The sequence below is a fragment of the Botryllus schlosseri genome, chromosome 16 (genome assembly GCF_051294905.1).
Source record: "Botryllus schlosseri isolate E-star chromosome 16, Bs_hap1, whole genome shotgun sequence".
In the NCBI taxonomy this organism is placed as follows: Eukaryota; Metazoa; Chordata; class Ascidiacea; order Stolidobranchia; family Styelidae; genus Botryllus; species Botryllus schlosseri.
In genome coordinates, this window is record NC_137251.1 from 8,769,898 (window position 1) to 8,787,861 (window position 17,964).

At 40.1% G+C, this 17,964-nt stretch overlaps 1 protein-coding gene across 2 annotated transcripts in view; it reads right to left on the reverse strand.

The window, feature by feature from the left end:
* Positions 1-17,964, reverse strand: part of LOC145459500 (uncharacterized) — a 103,885-nt gene that overhangs the window by 4,563 nt on the left and 81,358 nt on the right. For both annotated transcript variants that reach the window (XM_080338159.1, XM_080338158.1), the window contains exons 87-106: positions 17,709-17,951; positions 16,673-16,872; positions 16,429-16,605; positions 15,464-15,661; positions 14,841-15,036; positions 12,369-12,453; positions 11,192-11,321; positions 9,901-10,027; positions 8,403-8,565; positions 7,431-7,615; positions 6,878-7,012; positions 6,039-6,235; positions 5,820-5,972; positions 4,989-5,162; positions 3,692-3,849; positions 3,110-3,210; positions 2,458-2,599; positions 1,438-1,570; positions 1,279-1,377; positions 390-492 (exon numbers count right to left, since the gene is read on the reverse strand). In XM_080338159.1, coding sequence (XP_080194285.1) covers positions 390-492; positions 1,279-1,377; positions 1,438-1,570; positions 2,458-2,599; positions 3,110-3,210; positions 3,692-3,849; positions 4,989-5,162; positions 5,820-5,972; positions 6,039-6,235; positions 6,878-7,012; positions 7,431-7,615; positions 8,403-8,565; positions 9,901-10,027; positions 11,192-11,321; positions 12,369-12,453; positions 14,841-15,036; positions 15,464-15,661; positions 16,429-16,605; positions 16,673-16,872; positions 17,709-17,951 — 3,099 coding nt within the window. The remainder of the gene's footprint in view (positions 1-389; positions 493-1,278; positions 1,378-1,437; positions 1,571-2,457; positions 2,600-3,109; positions 3,211-3,691; positions 3,850-4,988; positions 5,163-5,819; positions 5,973-6,038; positions 6,236-6,877; positions 7,013-7,430; positions 7,616-8,402; positions 8,566-9,900; positions 10,028-11,191; positions 11,322-12,368; positions 12,454-14,840; positions 15,037-15,463; positions 15,662-16,428; positions 16,606-16,672; positions 16,873-17,708; positions 17,952-17,964) is intronic.

A 17,964-nucleotide genomic window follows, 5' to 3' on the forward strand; every position in this document is an offset into this window, starting at 1 on the left:
TATTTATAGTTTACAGAGTACCCAATTGGATTTCGCCTCCCTGGCTGCTTACTCGTGTGTTTACGTATGTAGGTTACTGTCACCAGTATTGGAACAGTCTTTTGGCAAAGCATCTAGCTTTTTTACCTTTACACACCACAGGTGGTCAGTAATGAAGTGTTTTCAAGTGGTCATGTGATAGACTACTTTCATTTCAAGTGTTCCTTTCAGTTTTTGAAACTAGGTTGAGAAAACTTACTTTTTCACTTAATCGGAAATCGCTCAATGATACTTCTACTTGAGTACCAACGATAACTGAATCGACCACCTCGGTGCAATGGATCAGAATCATGAGATCGCTTGGAACACAGCTTACGATTGGGACGTGACAACGACAACACGCTGCATACCTTTGCTGGTGGTAGACTTGATTGTTGTAGTCGTCGATACCGTAGTGCCCGGGCAACAATAGCAGCAGGATCCAGCAGGTGTGATCAATTTTTCGCCCTTGGTCTAAAAAGGATTCTATATAACTCTGGAAATAATTGCGGACTTGAAAAATTTCCCATTTTTCAAATGGAATAATTTAACCGTCGATATTTCATACTTTGCAGAGGGAATTTGCATGATGAAAATAGTAAAGGGGTGATTAAAAATTTCATCTAGCTACTAAGTGACGTCGCGTCACAATTATCGCTGGGCAAATGATGCGAGTGGATTATTATTGAAAAGATTTTAGTCGTGTGGTAATGGTCGATTTTTTAAGTACCGAAATCATACAATCTCCATTTGACAAAGAACTATTGCAACTGTGGTAATTAACGTTTCGACACACTGTCTTCCCATCATTGAAGCATTGAAATTCGATATGCTTTATCGTAGCTTCCAAAACATGCAACAATACGCCACGCATGTTAGCGGAGACACATCTTTGAGTAGTGATGGACCTATAGGATTATCGCTTGCATGCAAAAGTTTTGGTTAGTGAATAAGAAAAATAATCACTTTTCTGAAGTCTAACTGGCATTATTGTCATTGCGATTGTATCGAAGGTATGTATTTGAACTTTGTAATTCGTTCTTACTATGTCTGATGTCATTGTGGAACAAAAATACTCGACTCGAGGCTTCTACTTGCCCTCAATTGTGCCAGCCATAGTTGCGATTATGAAAAATATAATTCTGGCATAACCCCAAGTTTACAAGGATATCGTGAATTAATCAGTTACTTCTATTTTGAGTGCATTTCATTCAAACCGAGGAGATTCGCCACAGCGTTGTTGAATAATGCAGTGCTTACCTCATCGCAAGTCTTGGTGCATACGGAGGTGCAATCATATTTGCCGTCGGTACACCTGCATGTCTGGCAGGAGCTGCTATCATTCCTAATACTGCCCTCCTGATAACAGAGAAAGATTTACCCGGTCTCATTCAACTTGTACGACCTTATTCAACGAACCTCACACACAGCAGGAGTGGTTGCACTTGGCGTGGTGGCTGTCGTAGAAACCGTGGATGCTGTGGTGGTGGTTGTGGTTGGCGGGGGGCATTCGACTTCTATAGCGCAACGGCCGTTGATACGTACTGCCTCGCTGTAGACAGATTACAATATTTAATACTACGTTGTTGTTGTATACAGGAAAACGGAATGTACATTGTACAAGGTTGATGTAGTATCTTGCAGACTCGAGGCAAACAATGATGTTGTTATCGGACTGGATGTTGTTGACCAGAAAATAACCTGGTTTCGGGGCTATTGAGACTAGAGTACAGAATTTTCAGCCAGATATCGAAATCGGCTATATAATATATTTTTGTAGATAGAGCCAATATCAAAATGCGGCAGATTTCAACAAGAGATTCCAAGTTACGGCAGCTGGCAGTAATTTGAAACGTGTTTACCATAAACATCATTTCATACTCCAGCTGGGTAAGAAACTAGTACTCTTAGTTGCTGTAGATAGTTGCAACGCTGAATACTAGATGGTGCTGTTCCGAATAATGAATGCACATTGTCCTAGGAAAATGTAGTAATATTGTGATAAAAACTTGGATTGGATGTTATTGTGCGGTTAGTAAACTGGTTTTGGGGTAATTAGCCAGTATCAGAATTTCTAACCTGATACCGATATTACCCATACAGCATATTATAGGCGATAATGCCAATGTCAAGAAGCAACATATTTGAAAATGAGATTATAATACTTCATTTATTCACAATACAGTAACAACTGAGCAAGAAACTAGTACTTGAGAAATCTCAACTTTTTGGCATTGGGGATTCATAAGCCCGTCAGAAGTCAATACAGCAGTACTGCAGACCCTATCACCTGGAAAATACGTAAGTCTGGCCCTAATTGGGTCTAATATAGTTTCCATGCAGACAAAAAGCCTTCGGACCATGCATAATATTAAATATCTACTTATCTCCATGGGCGCGCTCTAAAACACACAGCTCACAATGCAATGAATATCGCACCTGTTCTCACAGTCACATTTCGAAGAACATTCTGGATCCCTCGGACAATCTGACTGATCTCCATCGCATGGAACACTGCAAGCGCAATGTGCCGAACAAGTGGGTGTCGGCGTGGTGGTTTCTGGTGCCGGAGGTGTCGATGCTACGAATATCAAATTGAGCATTGATTTTTCTTGTTGAAATTAGTGATAATTTAAGAAAGACTATCTCTCATCCCGAAAATATATATTTAACGTACACGCAGCTGCACTATGCAGTGGTGGTCAAAGTAGCTGGCGTTATTACTAAATTTTGTCTAAAAACAGTTGAAGTACTATAACCACGAGTAATTAATGCAAGTAGGCACTACTTCATTAATTAAGCAAAACAGTAATAGTTAGTTAATGACCACCTCTGGTACTATAGACAAAAAAACAGTTCAACTAGCAGCGATTCTACCTCATAAAATGACTGGACAACGTTCAGATTGTTACAGTTCTGTGGTCGGGGAATTTGCAGCAGCACGGTTATGCGGCAGTAATATCAATAAAGCAAACTCCCGATTCAGTCAAGATTTTTGCTTCTGCCGTCTTGTTAAATAATAGTTTACTTCAAGCGATTGGCTTAACCTTTTCCGTACGATAATAATTTCAATAGTAAATAGAATAATTACCAGTTGTGGTGGTTTTCTCTGTTTCCTCTGTCGTTGACGAGACAGTGGTGGTTGTTTTCTCTGCTGTTGTTGGCGACGCTGAAGCGGGCACTGGGACACACCTTCAAAATGCGAGCAAAAATGATTTGATGTAAATAATTAACTATACTCGACATTGAATCGTAGGAAGTTGACAACTACGAGCAGATTGCTTCCATCTTTAATAATTTAATTTCCAACGGTTGACGTTCACAATAATAGGACCAGGCACTACAATTCAGGTAATCATATCCAAGTCGATCTATCTTAGATTTATTCCAGTTTCCAGTTATTCCATCAATGAGAAAGATAGTCTTTTACCACCGTGGCCTGCTCATGCTTTGAAACCTTGGTGTGGCGTCAAGCTGTGAATAGTCACGGTAAACACAAAGTTATTGTCTAAATTAATTTTCCTTGGAGCCAGGCAAACTGGTGCATTAGCACTGGCGTACGATTATGACCCTCTATCCATTAATATAAACCATAGCGAATTGTGCTGATTCGTAAATCCAGTGCTAAAACATATCTCCATTTAGAACAGACACCGATTCATAATCAACGTACTGGCAGCATATATCGTCTCCCGTTAAGAGCACTTTGCCTTGCGCCAAGCAATCTTCCTCTGTAAGTGTACAGAATGGTGCACACTGTTCCCTGTAGATTCCAGCAACGTAGGTACAGTTGCAAACTTCACAATCTCCTCTTATGTATGTGTCGCCATCCTGTGTCATAATTTTGGAAAGCGTAAGACTTTGAAATGTTGCTGTACATTAAAAAGGTCGATACTCTAATGCACTTCAGGCGGGGCCAAAGCGGGTCCCCACGAAGTCACTGCTATAATTCCCTATGTGGACTAGAGAATCACCAATATATGGCAGTGTAAGACCATCCCCAACCACAAGTGGCAGAAATATATGCCAGATAGAGTAAGTCAATATCGTGATATCTGCTCTCAAATGGAAGTTTCAAACCAAACTGTCGAGTCATGGACAAATACTTGAGACCCAGTTAAATCGATCACAAAAATAAATCGTAAAAATGATGCGATTCTATTCATTTTTGAAAAAATGACTCTAGTCTAATCGCTTTTTTTAAAGACTTGAGTCTATTCGGTTTTGAAAAAGGACTAGAGCATGGGCATGGGAACAGGGGCCAGTGGACCCCTTGGAGGTAAGAAGCATCAAAACAAGGTGTGCGAGATACATTAGTCGTGTGTCTATGAATAGCGTAATGGAAAGGAAAGGACGTAGTTTATTTTTGTCTTTGATGTTTTTTTTGCGGCATATACACCAACTCATGATAAACATACAGACGATCTGTGCATATGCATACCATTGAGTGCATGATGTGCATAGGCCGCTGGACAAGCAAGTGCAGATATAGCCTTTACGGCTTTCTAAGTCATGCACCACCCCTCCATGCTATCCCAGTAATGCATGAGCGCCAAGCAGGGATGTCATGGATACCAGTGTTACTAATCAGGTCTTTGGTCTGACCCGGCCGGGGATCGAACCCACGACCTACCGATCAAGAAGCCGGACGCTTCACCATCACGCTATCTTGTCGGTAATCGCAGGCTTTATTCAATACGGAAAGAATGTGTTTGTTGAGAATCGTGGGCCTAAAGGGTAGTGATAAAATGATCGATATCAAAAGTTGTGTTAAAACCCCTATGGATGGACAATGGACAGGGAGTTTGAGAAATTTATTGAAAGCTCAAGCGGTACGAGTGATATAGAGGTTAAGAAACATTGGACTAGAGTCATTTGCTTAAGAAAAATGAATCGAGTATCTTCGTTTTCGAAATAGTGACTTGAGAAAGGTAAGTAACAAAAGTAAATATCAGTCTCTAAGATTTTACCTTCTTCTCCTCGCCATCAACCATGCACGGTTCCGGACAGTTCTCCGGCATCCGAATGCACTTTCCAGAATCCCACATATGATCTCTGATTGTCAAAGCCGGACAGGCACAGTCTGCGCAACTGCCATCCCAATCTATTTCGAACGGCGGCATCTGGCCTTCGGCATACTCTCTCTGCGTTGCATGCAGAAAAGAGCTATTTTACAACCAGATCGTGATATAAAAACCAGGTATTTTCAAACTCAAGCACAAAGTAGTTTCTGCCGGCATTGTTGAGTGTGGAGTGAAATGGGAGGCAGTCATATTGCGACACAATTTCAATAATATATATTTGTCTATAGTAAATCCCAGAGGTGGTCTGTAACGAAGTATTCAACAGATTTTGCTGACTTGCACAGCGTTCTCAAGTGGGTACATTTTCAGACTAGTTCCACTTCTACTGAACTGCTTGCTGTTAATGCTTCGCATTTTAGAAAGGAGAAAGTAGTTTTGGGATAGGTTTGTATCACTTTCTGTCATAATCACTAGGAGAAAGAAAAACTATATCATGGAAACTGAACAAGTCATCTTAATCGCTACTTCTACATATACTTGAGTAGCAACACTGGCTACAGTGAACACCTCTGTTTAGTTGTGCGTAATTTCCAACAATTGGGATCAGTGGGGGATACATCTCGAATACTTGATTTAAGAGATAAATTATGATAGCCAATATGCTACTATATTTCTAAAACTAGAATAGCAGCAGTGTTAATAGAGTCATGTGTACTTGTGGAAGAGTGACAAAAATAAGTTTGACAATCATTACCAAAAATACAGCGAAACACTTACGCTTTGCTCACAAGTCACGTCGACTTCGCAATGATAACCGCACACCAAATGAGTCGATGTGGTTGTAGAGATAGTGGTAGTGCTGACAGGGGTAGTAGCCGTTTCCTTACAATGGCAGCATATATTGTCGGAATCCACAAGTACCGTACCAGTCTAAAACAGATAACATCCTAAATTTACCAAAACAGAACTTTTCCAGCACAAAAAGAATCTCCTCACTCGGCAATCCGAAGGCGATAAATTACAGAAGGGCTCGCACTCTGTATAATATTCTCCTGTTTCGGCGTTGACCAGGCACGTGCACTGTTCGCATGTGCCTCTCGCGAAATGAGTACCGGCCGCGTGTTTTTTGCCTTCCAGCTCACAACCGCCGCACGTGGGGAATTTCAGACACAGTCCCGTATTCCACATGTCATCTGAAATTGCAAATCGAATGGGTAAAATCTTTGAGAATATATTCGGTCACTGCGATATTGGGCTATTTCGCGCCGTCCTTACGACACCTGACATTTCCCAAAAGTAAATTCAAATTTTCAAAATCCAAATTGTAAAAAGAGCCGAAACTGTCCAAGTAGTCAAACGGCTCGAGTAAAGTGCTCCTATGCAAAGACTGTTGGAGTACTCCTAAAAATTACTTTGTTACTGGCCAGTGGCCACCTCTGTATGTGAGTATGCAACACAATAGCATCTGACACTTGATGCTTCGGGTTGAGGTTAAGGTGATGTAAGGGTTACTTTAAGGTTTCGGACAAGAGAAATGAGTGAGTAAATGAGTAAAACTTAACGAAAGAAGATATTTCACAAAGAAATAGAAAATAGACAAGCTTTTTATTGATCGCCACGTAATTTTATATCCAGATCCAGATAAAAGGCAGGGGTAGGTATAAGTGCATATTAAGAATACCAATTTTTGGACATATTTGGACAATTTCAAATTAATTACAATGCTACAAAACTACAGCAGCCACTCCTTCAAATTGTGAAGAACAAAAGGAATCAGGCAATCGTTTACTGTAATAAACAGTGTTTTCTGTCACAGAATGCTAAGGTTTATTTACCCTGCGTAGTCCCAGTGGGACAGTCACATTCGCTGCATAAGAACGAGTCATAATCTTCAAAGTACGGAGGATTAAGAGGACTGAAATCTTCGAGATCCTCGCATGTTAATGTCTGTATGCAGGATTCCGGGCAGCCTGTGAAAAGATAACACGGTTGTAAATACAGATGCTATAGATAAATGAATCTACCAAATCAACAACACTTCATGTGAAGACACTGTTGCAGGTACAGAACTTCGGTAAACAATTGGATAATATAATGATATTGAAATAGAGCCGGGGGGGGGGTACTCCTCAGCAACTGGTAAAAAATTCAAAAGGACTTATTGTATCAACAGTGTTATCATTATCACCAACTGAACACCGTAGGTATGTATCTATACCGCAGTAATAATAGCACTTTCCAACCCAGGGATATGAAATCTAGACTGAATGCAAACACTGTAAACAACCCTACTGAGTCAATCATTCTGCAAAGTGTCAATAACCGCTGTCAACGCCTATCAACAATCAACATAAACCAATTGAAACGGTATCAGTCCCGTAAGCTCACCTGATGGTGTTGTTGGTACAGTCGTAACAGCAGTAGTTGGTCCTTCGGTTGATTGGGTTGTAGTGGATGGCGCCAATGTGGTTGTTGTCGCCGGTGTGGTGGTGCACATTGATTGAGGAACAGGCAAAATACATCTCCAGTTAGCCCGATCGTAAACATTATTGTTCGAATTGGTGCAGTCACAGCTGAAAATTATTTTTGTACTCTGTTAGCAGTGCAAAATAAGTAGATTGACAGAGAGAGAGAAAGAAAGAGATTTATTGATTTGTAAAATCCCAACAAGGTAGGAAAATAACAACAAAAGAAACTTAATTGTAGAGAACAGGGTTTGATCGATATTATTCTGGGTAGGCACAACTGGTCTGATCACACCCTGCAGTAGAAAATTAAAAATGTGATATAGAAATTTGGTTAGTGGTTGGTTGGTTGGGGCAAATAATGCAATTTACCTTGGCATAATACATAAATCAAATTTAGGATGGGATCGGGGGAGGTGAAGGTATAGTTAGGCATAATTCATTTTCAAAGTGTGGTACTGAAGGTCCTGTATCAACCTGTTCCAAATAACAGGGCTAGTATAGTTGGTCGACTTCTTTGTATTATGAGAGTTTCGATTTTTAGCAAGAAAAAAGAAATGATCAAATACAGGAGGTAAGTCGTTGGAAAAATACTGATGCATGAATTTAGCTGCTTCAAATACAGATACCAATCATCAAATTTCAAGATTCTCTCTCTCTATGTTTTCAGTATAACGGCAATAGTCTGGCAAATGCAAGGCTCAGTTTTGTAGGATTCGAATCTTAGACCAATACGAGGTACAAGAATTCCCAGACAAAGTTATGCTTCACAATGGGTTGGTCAACATTGGGGACAGGAAGTTGTTCACACATCGGTTCACTGTAAATTTGACATGATTCAAGTGATTCTGCCTTGTAATGAGAACCGATAATCAATACTGTAATGCATTCTTACTCTATACTGCATTCCGACGACCGTACGCAATGATCAGTTGATCCATCGCAAGCCGACAAGCAGTTGCAAGTCGAAGGGCACAGCTGTCTCTCCTTCGGGGTGGTAGTGGGTGCAGATGTGGTTGTCGGCGCAGAGGTGGTCGTGGGTGCCGTGGTGGGGGGTGCTGTAAAATAATATCCTTGTAATTTTTGCGAGCAATTGAATCGCTACACATCTTCACAGGTGTGACAGAGTCGGTCGCATAATAGATTTGAACTTATGATCTGGACTCGGGAGATACAGCAAATGAAACGGACACACTCTGTGGGGGACTTTGAAATCTGCAAACGTGACTTGGCACTCGCAGCAGCCTGATCGCTTTAACACCCATGGGAAATACTCATATAAAGTTAATCAGAGTCAGTAACGATGAACTTGTAATTTTTCGGAATGCTCAAGTAGATTTTGTCTACTCGCAACACTTTCTCGAGCGGTTATGTTATTAGACAACTTCTTCTTAGACAACTTCTACTTTTACTAAGCAGTTCGTTAGGCAACACTACTAATTTGAGATTTCTGAAAGAACGCTTAATAATGCATTTTGAAATGCTGAAATTGATTTCAGTTTAGAAATTTTGTAGTTGTTGTTCAAAATAAGCTATTCTCCTGTGCCCAACATCACTATTCCTCACTACGTCTTAAGGCTTCGGCGATGGTAATAGCATTCCATTTAGGAAGAATTAGCTGATATGAATGTGCATGTTGCCTTGACGTGCAATGGCCTAGACACTGTCAAGACCCAAACGCTTAGAAAAGGACTTGAGGCATCCTCAAAAGATCAAGCTTGACCTGGAGCTAGTTTTCTAGCAAATACCGCGTCTAGTTAACCCCAATATCAATCCTTCAGTCACTGAAAAGTGTTGTGAGGTATCGTGCGCAGCTCATTGTTCAAAATATATTGAAACTGATGATCACAAAATTTCTGTTGTATTGGTATTTCTTTGATAGCATTCTGTCTCTTTTGTGGCAAATATGCCAGCCTGTTAGAGAGCACAGCGTTGTACTGACGAAAAGATTTATAAACTTGGTTGTGAAACTGTGTCGATATTGAATTCATGTGGCCCGCGGCCTCTGATAAATTTGAAAAGTGCCCCGTGACCCGTTTTGAGTTGGCAACCCTTGATATCGCACCTGTATCACAGTAACAGACTAAATCTTTGATAATGGCACCTGTTTGGAGTGTTAAAGTCATTTTGCCTCAGTCTGTAGCTATCTCCAATTGTCTGCTAAAAGTTTGCAGCGTTGTTAAAAAATCTACTTTTTCAAACTCTTTCTTTCAAACTACTACTTGTAATTGAGTATAAAATATGCGATATCACTTCTAGTTGTACTGGAGTAGTAAGAATGTCTACTTCTACCACCTCTGAAAATATGGAGGTTGGGTACAATGTCGAGAGTCAGAGAAAAAAATATATAACGCTACCCATCAGCAACAGAAAACTGATGTACGTCAACTCACCTGGAGTAGTCGGACAGTCTACCTCATCTTTGCCGCTGGGGCATTGAACTTCACCGTCGCATATGAACTCCTCGGCAGGCAGACAATCTCCATTTCCGCATTCAAATACGCAAGGTAACGTCGTAGTCTGTACAGATACATAACCAAATCAGGATGGCTGCATTCGCAATGTATTTGTGTGTAAAATATATATGATGTTGTAGCGCCTAAAGGCGGTCAATAACGAAGCACTTCTACTTTTCGTAGCACTGAAGTATGATTCTGCCTTCTTGCACTCCTTCATTAAGTGGCTATACTTTCGACTACTTATACTTCAGTTTTCCATTTTTAGGCAAAAACTGACCAGAAATACTTACCTGGAAATCACTACTTCTACTTGTGTACAAATGAGGACTACTTTGACCACCCCTGGGAGCACCCATTTCGTTGTAGAACAGAAATAGTGGTTAATAACTGCACATGCGATAGCGTTGATATAAATGTTATATTAACTGAGTTACAATATTAATGATTCTTTGTACGTGTCAACAATCAAGCCTAAGATTAGCTGGGAAGTATCGAAGACTATCGATCTAGCAATGATGTTAGATTTTGCTTTATTCAGAGGGTATGTATTTCAGTGTTTCAATTTCTAATTCTTCCAGGATGCTGTGCGTTTGTTTATTTCTTATCTAATAATCTAAAGTTTTTAGGGTGATGACTTCTGTGGCCCGTTCCAGTTCCAGTTCGATTTATTAGCAATTTTTATGAGTTCAATACATCACAAAAATTGCGATACAATTAAAAGATAGGAAAGTGTCGAAACGACTGAGTAGTCTTTGAAATCTGACACCCACCTTGGCCTAGACGATGTATATAGGAGGCAGACACACTGAATGAAAAGTAAAAGCTTGGCTTTGATAACTACATCATATCGAGCCTCCATGCTCATTAGCATGACGCATTTCAAATGCATTATTGATAGGTGCGTTATTTTAACAGCTTCTTGGAGGTACAGAACTTCAATATACAATTGAATAGTATATTCACATTGAAATGAACCCAAATATTTTCGGCTGACACTCGTCAGGGGTAATCGTCAGCAACTGGTAGAGATTTGAAGCAAACATTTTATATCAACAATCGTATCACAAAATATGAAGGAGTTTGTGTGCTCGGATTTTTCGACATTCCATGCCCCCTCTGCTTGAACCAACTTCACGGGACAAATTTGCTGTTATCGCTGCTCAGTGCTCAAGGTAGGGCTATAAAGCGCAGCCGTGATTTTCCGTTGCTCTGACAAGATAATTACCTCAACTGTAGTGGTTGTGGACTGCGGTGTTGTTGTAACAGGAGATGTTGTGTTCTGAGGTGGAGATGGAGGTACACAGAGGTCTTCATCTTCGTCTAATCCGTTGACACAATCTTTGATCTCATCGCATCTGAAAAATAACGATGATAATAATCAAACACCAAGCTCCAGACATGGTCTGTAACCAAGTAGCTACCTACACTATATTCTCAAGTGGTTAACTCTACCTACTTAACATATTTTCAGTTTTTCAAGCAAAACTAAGCTCAGAACTGGTTTTCAGTAATGAATTACTTCTAGTTTTATCTCAAGTAGGCTTTGTATACTTGAGTTACTCATGTGGTATATTTCTACTAAATACCAGGATTAAGATAAGATAATCGTCCCAAGGTTACGAGTCACAAGTCAATCTCACTTTTATAGTTTTGACTCGAGTCAAGTCGAGTCATTTTCAATGCACCACCGAGTCAAGTCCGAGTCCAAGTCGGCGAGCAGAGGTTCGAGTCCTAGTAATAGTGTTATGAATCGAGTCCGAGTCCAAGTCATTGTATTAACTGTTCAATTTCGAGTTAGTTTTGCTAAGCAAACTTTTTACAACTCTGCTTGGTGATACTAATTTTCCTTACTTTCAACAGTTTCTGGTCGTATTTTCTTGTACCAGTACTAATAATCAAAATACCAATAATGTGATAACTTTACTATTCTTCGAAATTACAATGAAATGTCAGACTTGGCCGTTGGAGCCTCGAGTCATATGACTTGGTCGGACTCATGCGCAATGACTTGAGTACAAGTTGAGTCAACACAAAGATTGACTCAAGTCGAGTCGAGTCATTTTCTGTACTTTGAGATAATAACTCGAGTCAAGTTGAAACACCAAAAAATCGTGACTCGAGTCATTACAACTCCACACATACTTTATAAACTTTGGAATATGAAAAGCAGAAAGTAGTTTAGTGACCAGTGTTTATCACTTTATTGAGTGATATTGTCACAAGAAATTATCACAGGTGAAATAGCCCATGTAACATGATATGTATTTGACGATATCACGTATTTGTAGAGTCATTAGTTAGGTACTTACAATGTTACTTATAATTCTACTTAGTTTCAACGCTAACTAGTTCAACAGCCTCTCCCAGCAGATACCAGCACGATTGTGACACGCGATACTCACACTTGACTGTCATTGATGCACTGGCCCATGTCACATCTGAATTGATCATCCAAGCACACTACCACTATTGGTGTTGTCGTACGTTCTGTTCAAGAGAGAAGAATGTAATAATTAAATCCAGTCGAATCGAAGAGAGTTACTCAAATAAAACCTAGGAAAATCAGAAAACCTTAACTTGTTTAAGCCAGAGACTCTTAAACTGAGATTGATGGTGCCCTTGGGGGTCCACAGACTAGTGCTAAGGGGTCCGTGAAAGAGCATTGAAATTCTTGGTATTTTTATTTCAATACACATAAAACTATGTCACAGCATCGATGCTAGCACGACACCAAATGAAATCAAAATTAATGTTGATCTTGATGATTTCTAGTGACGCAGTTTAATAATTGTCAAATCATATCAGTTGCAGCCTGATATCAAATTAAATTATCATCACTCATCAGGAAATGTCAGCGAAAAGAAAGTGAAGCGAAGAATACATTTCATTTTACTTTCATCACCCGCGATGGTGGGGATAAAAAAGCCACAGTGTTTTCTGTATTGCAAGGTTATCACCAATGAAAGTATGAAGCCATCAAAGTCTTTGGAATCGGTTTCTTCGCACTAATTCACCAACATCCTCTGATCTCACTAAGGACTAATGATTAGTCATTATTCAGATTGAATTGACGATATTGAAAAGCAAATCACTCCATCTTAAATTTAAAGAGACTCTCGGAGATACAGAACTTCACTATACCATTGAACAACACGTTGTATTGAAATAAACCCATGTATTTTCGTCCGACTCTCGGCAGGGGTAATTATCTGCAACTAGTAGAGATTTAAAAAGAACATCGTAGCAGTCACATCACCAAATATGACGTCACCGGCATAAAAGGATTCAAATAGTCGAAGCGAACAGACGATCAAAACTCTATGTACTGTTTTTTGATTTGAAATTCGAAACAGTCATTTTGTTGCCATTTCATTTTAATTTGATTGCGGTAAGTCTGATCAACATAGTTCAGAAAATACTTTTTCAGGCTATGTCACAAAAGAGGTTCGCACAAACAATAAAGAAAATTACAGGTCTACACTAAATGAATTAAGAGCCCCTGGCTAAACTTACCGGCACACCGTCCTCGAGTTGAAAAAATATGTTATCTCGTAGGTGTCGTTCAACTAGTCTTATTTGTAACCGATAGAGAGTGAAGGAGGGAGAGATTTCGTCAATCAATGGGAGAACACAGATCTCCAAATTTAAGGCTGCTGCACACTGGCTTTGCGCGGTAGTTGCGTTCTGCTGCACACTGGGACACCGAGTCGTACACTCGTAACGTAGGCCTATCTGTTCTGTACCAGCTTATTTATTTCGTAACAGTTTAGGTTCTTGGTTATTACTATTGAAGAACACATCAAGATACTTCCTACACATATGTGTTTTCTATGTGTACTGACAGCTCCGAATTTTGATAAGGAATACACCAAAATGCCACTAAGATATTCTCAAATTCGAAAACTCAGTCTATTATTTCAACTCAAGACGCAGATGCACAATATACAGTACCCAATATACAAAGAATATAAACAAGAAGGTGTCTAATCGTTGAAACGCCATGACATACTCCATCAATCAGATATCTTTATAATATATAGGCCTACTCTTCTTGGCCTACCAGTACTTTCGTAATGTCAAGCATGTCAGTGGCATTGGCGGGCTAGCGGTCCTGTTCTCTGTTATTCATCTTGTATTGTGAACATATAGTAATTTAATTATCAAATATATCTTCATTTCGTTCATCCATCTTTAAGTTACCAACTTGAGGTTGAATCATTCTTTTTCTGGGCTTGTTGGATATCATACAGCGCCCTGAGTCAATCCCAAGATAAATTACGCATCTGGTACACGAGTATGTTAAATTAAGAAGTTGAACGATTAGAAAAGATTGCAACAGCACCGTCGAAAGAAGAGCGCGTGCTTATTTTCTACTGCGACTGAGCCCGCAACTCGCGACAAAGTTGGAATTTTTCAACTCTGTCGGCGAGTTGCGCAGCCAGCCCGCCGACGCTTTGTTGCGTAGTCTGGCGACGCTGTGTGCATGGTTTTGTCACAGACAGGCGCGATTCTCTCGTTTTGTCGTGTCGCGAGAGCCAGTGTGCAGCAGCCTTTACGGTACAAAACATTGGTTGATCAGTATGGACTGGTGCTGATATCATCATGACGGACTCTGTGACAACCAGAACTACCTTGATTGTTTAAACACAATAACATCATAAAATTATATTGTTGATACACAGTGTTCTTTCCAATTCTCTACTAGCTGCTGACGATTACCCCTGACGAGTGTCAGACGAAAATATTCGGTTCATTTCAATGTGAATATACTATTCAATTGTATATTGAAGTTCTGTACCTCTGACATTCAGAGAATTTGATGAATACGGATAGAGGAGAGATAAAAGCATATTTTCAGCCACACAAGGTCTTACCGGTCGAGGCAGTAGTTGGTTCTGACAAGGTAGTGGTTGTTTCTGATCGTACACAATTCGGACAGCATTTCCCTTCAACGTGAACGGCCTCTTCGCCCGCCGGACACGCGGCGCATGCGATTTCGGTGCATGTAGTCTGCCCAGCTTCGTTGCATTCACACGTCTTACAAGGTCCTACTTCCCACTTCTCACCAACCTGCGAAATGCGTTCACACATACTGAGCAACAATGTTGGTTCGGCATAGCTACCCTATTACTATCGCAAACCTACCATAGATGCTTTTTTAAAAATCCGAACTCTACTAACCTTTACCAGCCATGTGGGTCTGAATTGAGCCAAATTGGTTTCCCAGCGTTTTCTCAGGCAACGCAACAATTTCATGCGGCTCTCATTAATTTTCTGCTCTTAATAACTTTTCTACTTCTACTTTTAAGCGAAACTAGGCCTGGAATACTATTAATGCGTGATAGAATGTATTGCTTCATAATTCAACCTCTCGGCAAGATTACGAACTGCGTGTGAATTTGCGCAATCATTGAAGAGCCGCGATCAAAGACTCAAATTGACGCAGTTTGACCACCATTGACCTATCAAGTCTAGTAGTAAGAATCAGATAGTATACCTCATGGAATTTGTTGTTTTCATCGGTGCAGTATTTCAGAGGTCGGCACTGGCAGCATACGTCGTCATCTGGGTCTTCGTTGATCAGTTCGTAACCCTCGTCGCATTGCTTGATCTGGCAATGTTCTCCGCAGTTTGGCTCGCCAGAGGCGTCGCATTTGCACATAGTGCAATTGTCAGGGTACCAAACCTCGTCAGCCTTGATAATACAGACAAAATATAAATCAAAGAGTTACAGCAGTGATTCTCAACCGCCGTGTCGCGTTAAAATGGGGTAAAGAGGTAAAGCTCAAGTATGGATCGAGCATAAATTGGATTCAGCCGATTGGTGAAAAACGATTTTTTGGAGTATAGAAATTATATGTCCCTTGCTACAAAGAGTTGGATTATCAACGAGAATTGTTATAGTTTTATGCTTTTCTACAATGCTTTGAAGCCTCATTTGGTCCTACCACAGCATCCAAACATGTAGTACAAAGCCACTTCCGTTAGCGTTAATCACATTTCTGTGAAATCATGAGCGACGCTGGCAATACTTTCTTTGTGGTCACATAAAAGATGTATATTACAATTCCCCATATCATCCATGCTCTTATGTTCGAATCGTATACTGGAATCAAAACCTGTTGCTCAATTCAGAGTCAAATCACTCAGGTACTGGATTATGTCCAGCCCAAGTTATTATTCATAAAATCTCGTAGACTATCAAGCAAGATATCTCTTGTTTTAGTGGGAAAGTTAGATATTTGAATAAATAATGTTATCAGATAGATCAAAACACTACAAGATTGCTATATAATGAAAAGATAGGAAAGCGTAGTAGTCTTTGTGTGTTTGGAGTGACAAAAAATTCAGACCATAGAGCATTAATTTCTACAGCACCTGACCTGGAAAACGACAATCAAACTAGGCGTTAAGACACCAAAATACATTCAATCTAAAGTAGGATTTTATCCTATTCATCACCTCATAATATTCTTCCTCGTGCTTGCATTGCTTTTCGCGGCAATAGCAGCATTCTCCGTCGTTCTCCACAAGCTCCTGAGTGTCGGTACATTCCTTGTTGCAAGCCTTTTCGCATTCAATCCCGCTGAATCCACAACGACATATTTCACAATCGCTCTGGCTCATGATCTCGTTCATCTTACAAAGACAACGTACGAATGAATTACCACAATTAATGATAAGTAAACACGCAATTATGTCTTACGCCAAGAAGTATTCCGTTTGCGTGATCGTAGCAAGGGCACTGTCTTTCTTCGATGCACGTTCCTTCATGCTCGATCATGTTGTCCGGGCATTCACAGCCAGGCATGCACCTTCCGACAAAACAATCTTTTCCGGCGGCCGCCATATGACAAGTACGGGCACATCTACATCCGGATGGAACGAAAGGCGATTGGCAGGTGACTGCATAAAATGAAGTAGATCATCAGAATCTGGTCATCTGTTAATGCATCACATCAACTCCGCCTCGACACAACAGTCTATTGAACATATGGGATGAGAAGATACATATATAATATGCACATTACATTTAAATATATTGTTACACATATTATTTCATTATACTTTTGACAACATATATTTACAACATATAGGCGTATAAATGAATGTACAATGTGACCAGCTGACTTGTCATCGCTGGCTACCATTTCACCGAGTTATTTTCTCTTATTTTTAGAAATCAACTTTTTTTCTGGGACAAAAACTTAGAAAAGGCGTGCCGCAAGGTCTCAAAGAAACCCTCCACCATAAATTTAAAATGTCATTGAATATCTCCTGTTAAAGTGCAGTGTTAGGGAACGCTGAATGATTAATATTGTCCCAAATTCAGCATTGGTCAGTAACAAAGCAATTCTACTCCAAGCCAGTTTTGCCCACTAGCATTATTTACTCATGTGGTTATCATTTTAAAACTACTACTACTAGAGATTTTTCAGCTTTTTAGGTAAAATTAGGCCTAGAGTACTTACTTCTTTACTAACCCGGAAATCACTACTTCTGGTTTCACTGGAGTAGAAATTTATGTTATTACTTCTACTTTTATGTGAGTACTGGATGTATTTTTACGGTCAACAACTGCTGTCATATTTTTTATTCATTTGTTGTTTCCTTTTTCCCTGTAGTAACAAGTAGCAAGACCTTTACAGGGCATATCACCATTTCCAGTCAAATTTATGAGTATTTTTGAGGAATAGTGTATTGCTTGACTGTATTGGTGAAAATTGACGATATAATCTTACTCGCTGTGGTGGTCGTAACATTTGAGCCTGTTGTAGTTTCAGCAGACTGCAGCACAGTCGTCATCGCGGATTCTGATGTCATGACAGGACTTGACGTGCTGATGACACCTCCAGATGTTGTGGTGGTTATCACGACGCTGATTGTAGACTGGGTGGTCGGGCTTGTCGGTGGCGTTTTCTTAGTCGTTGTGGACTCGACTGGCACCGATGGAGCGGTGGTTGGCGATTTGACAGGTTCAGTTTCTTCAACAGCAGT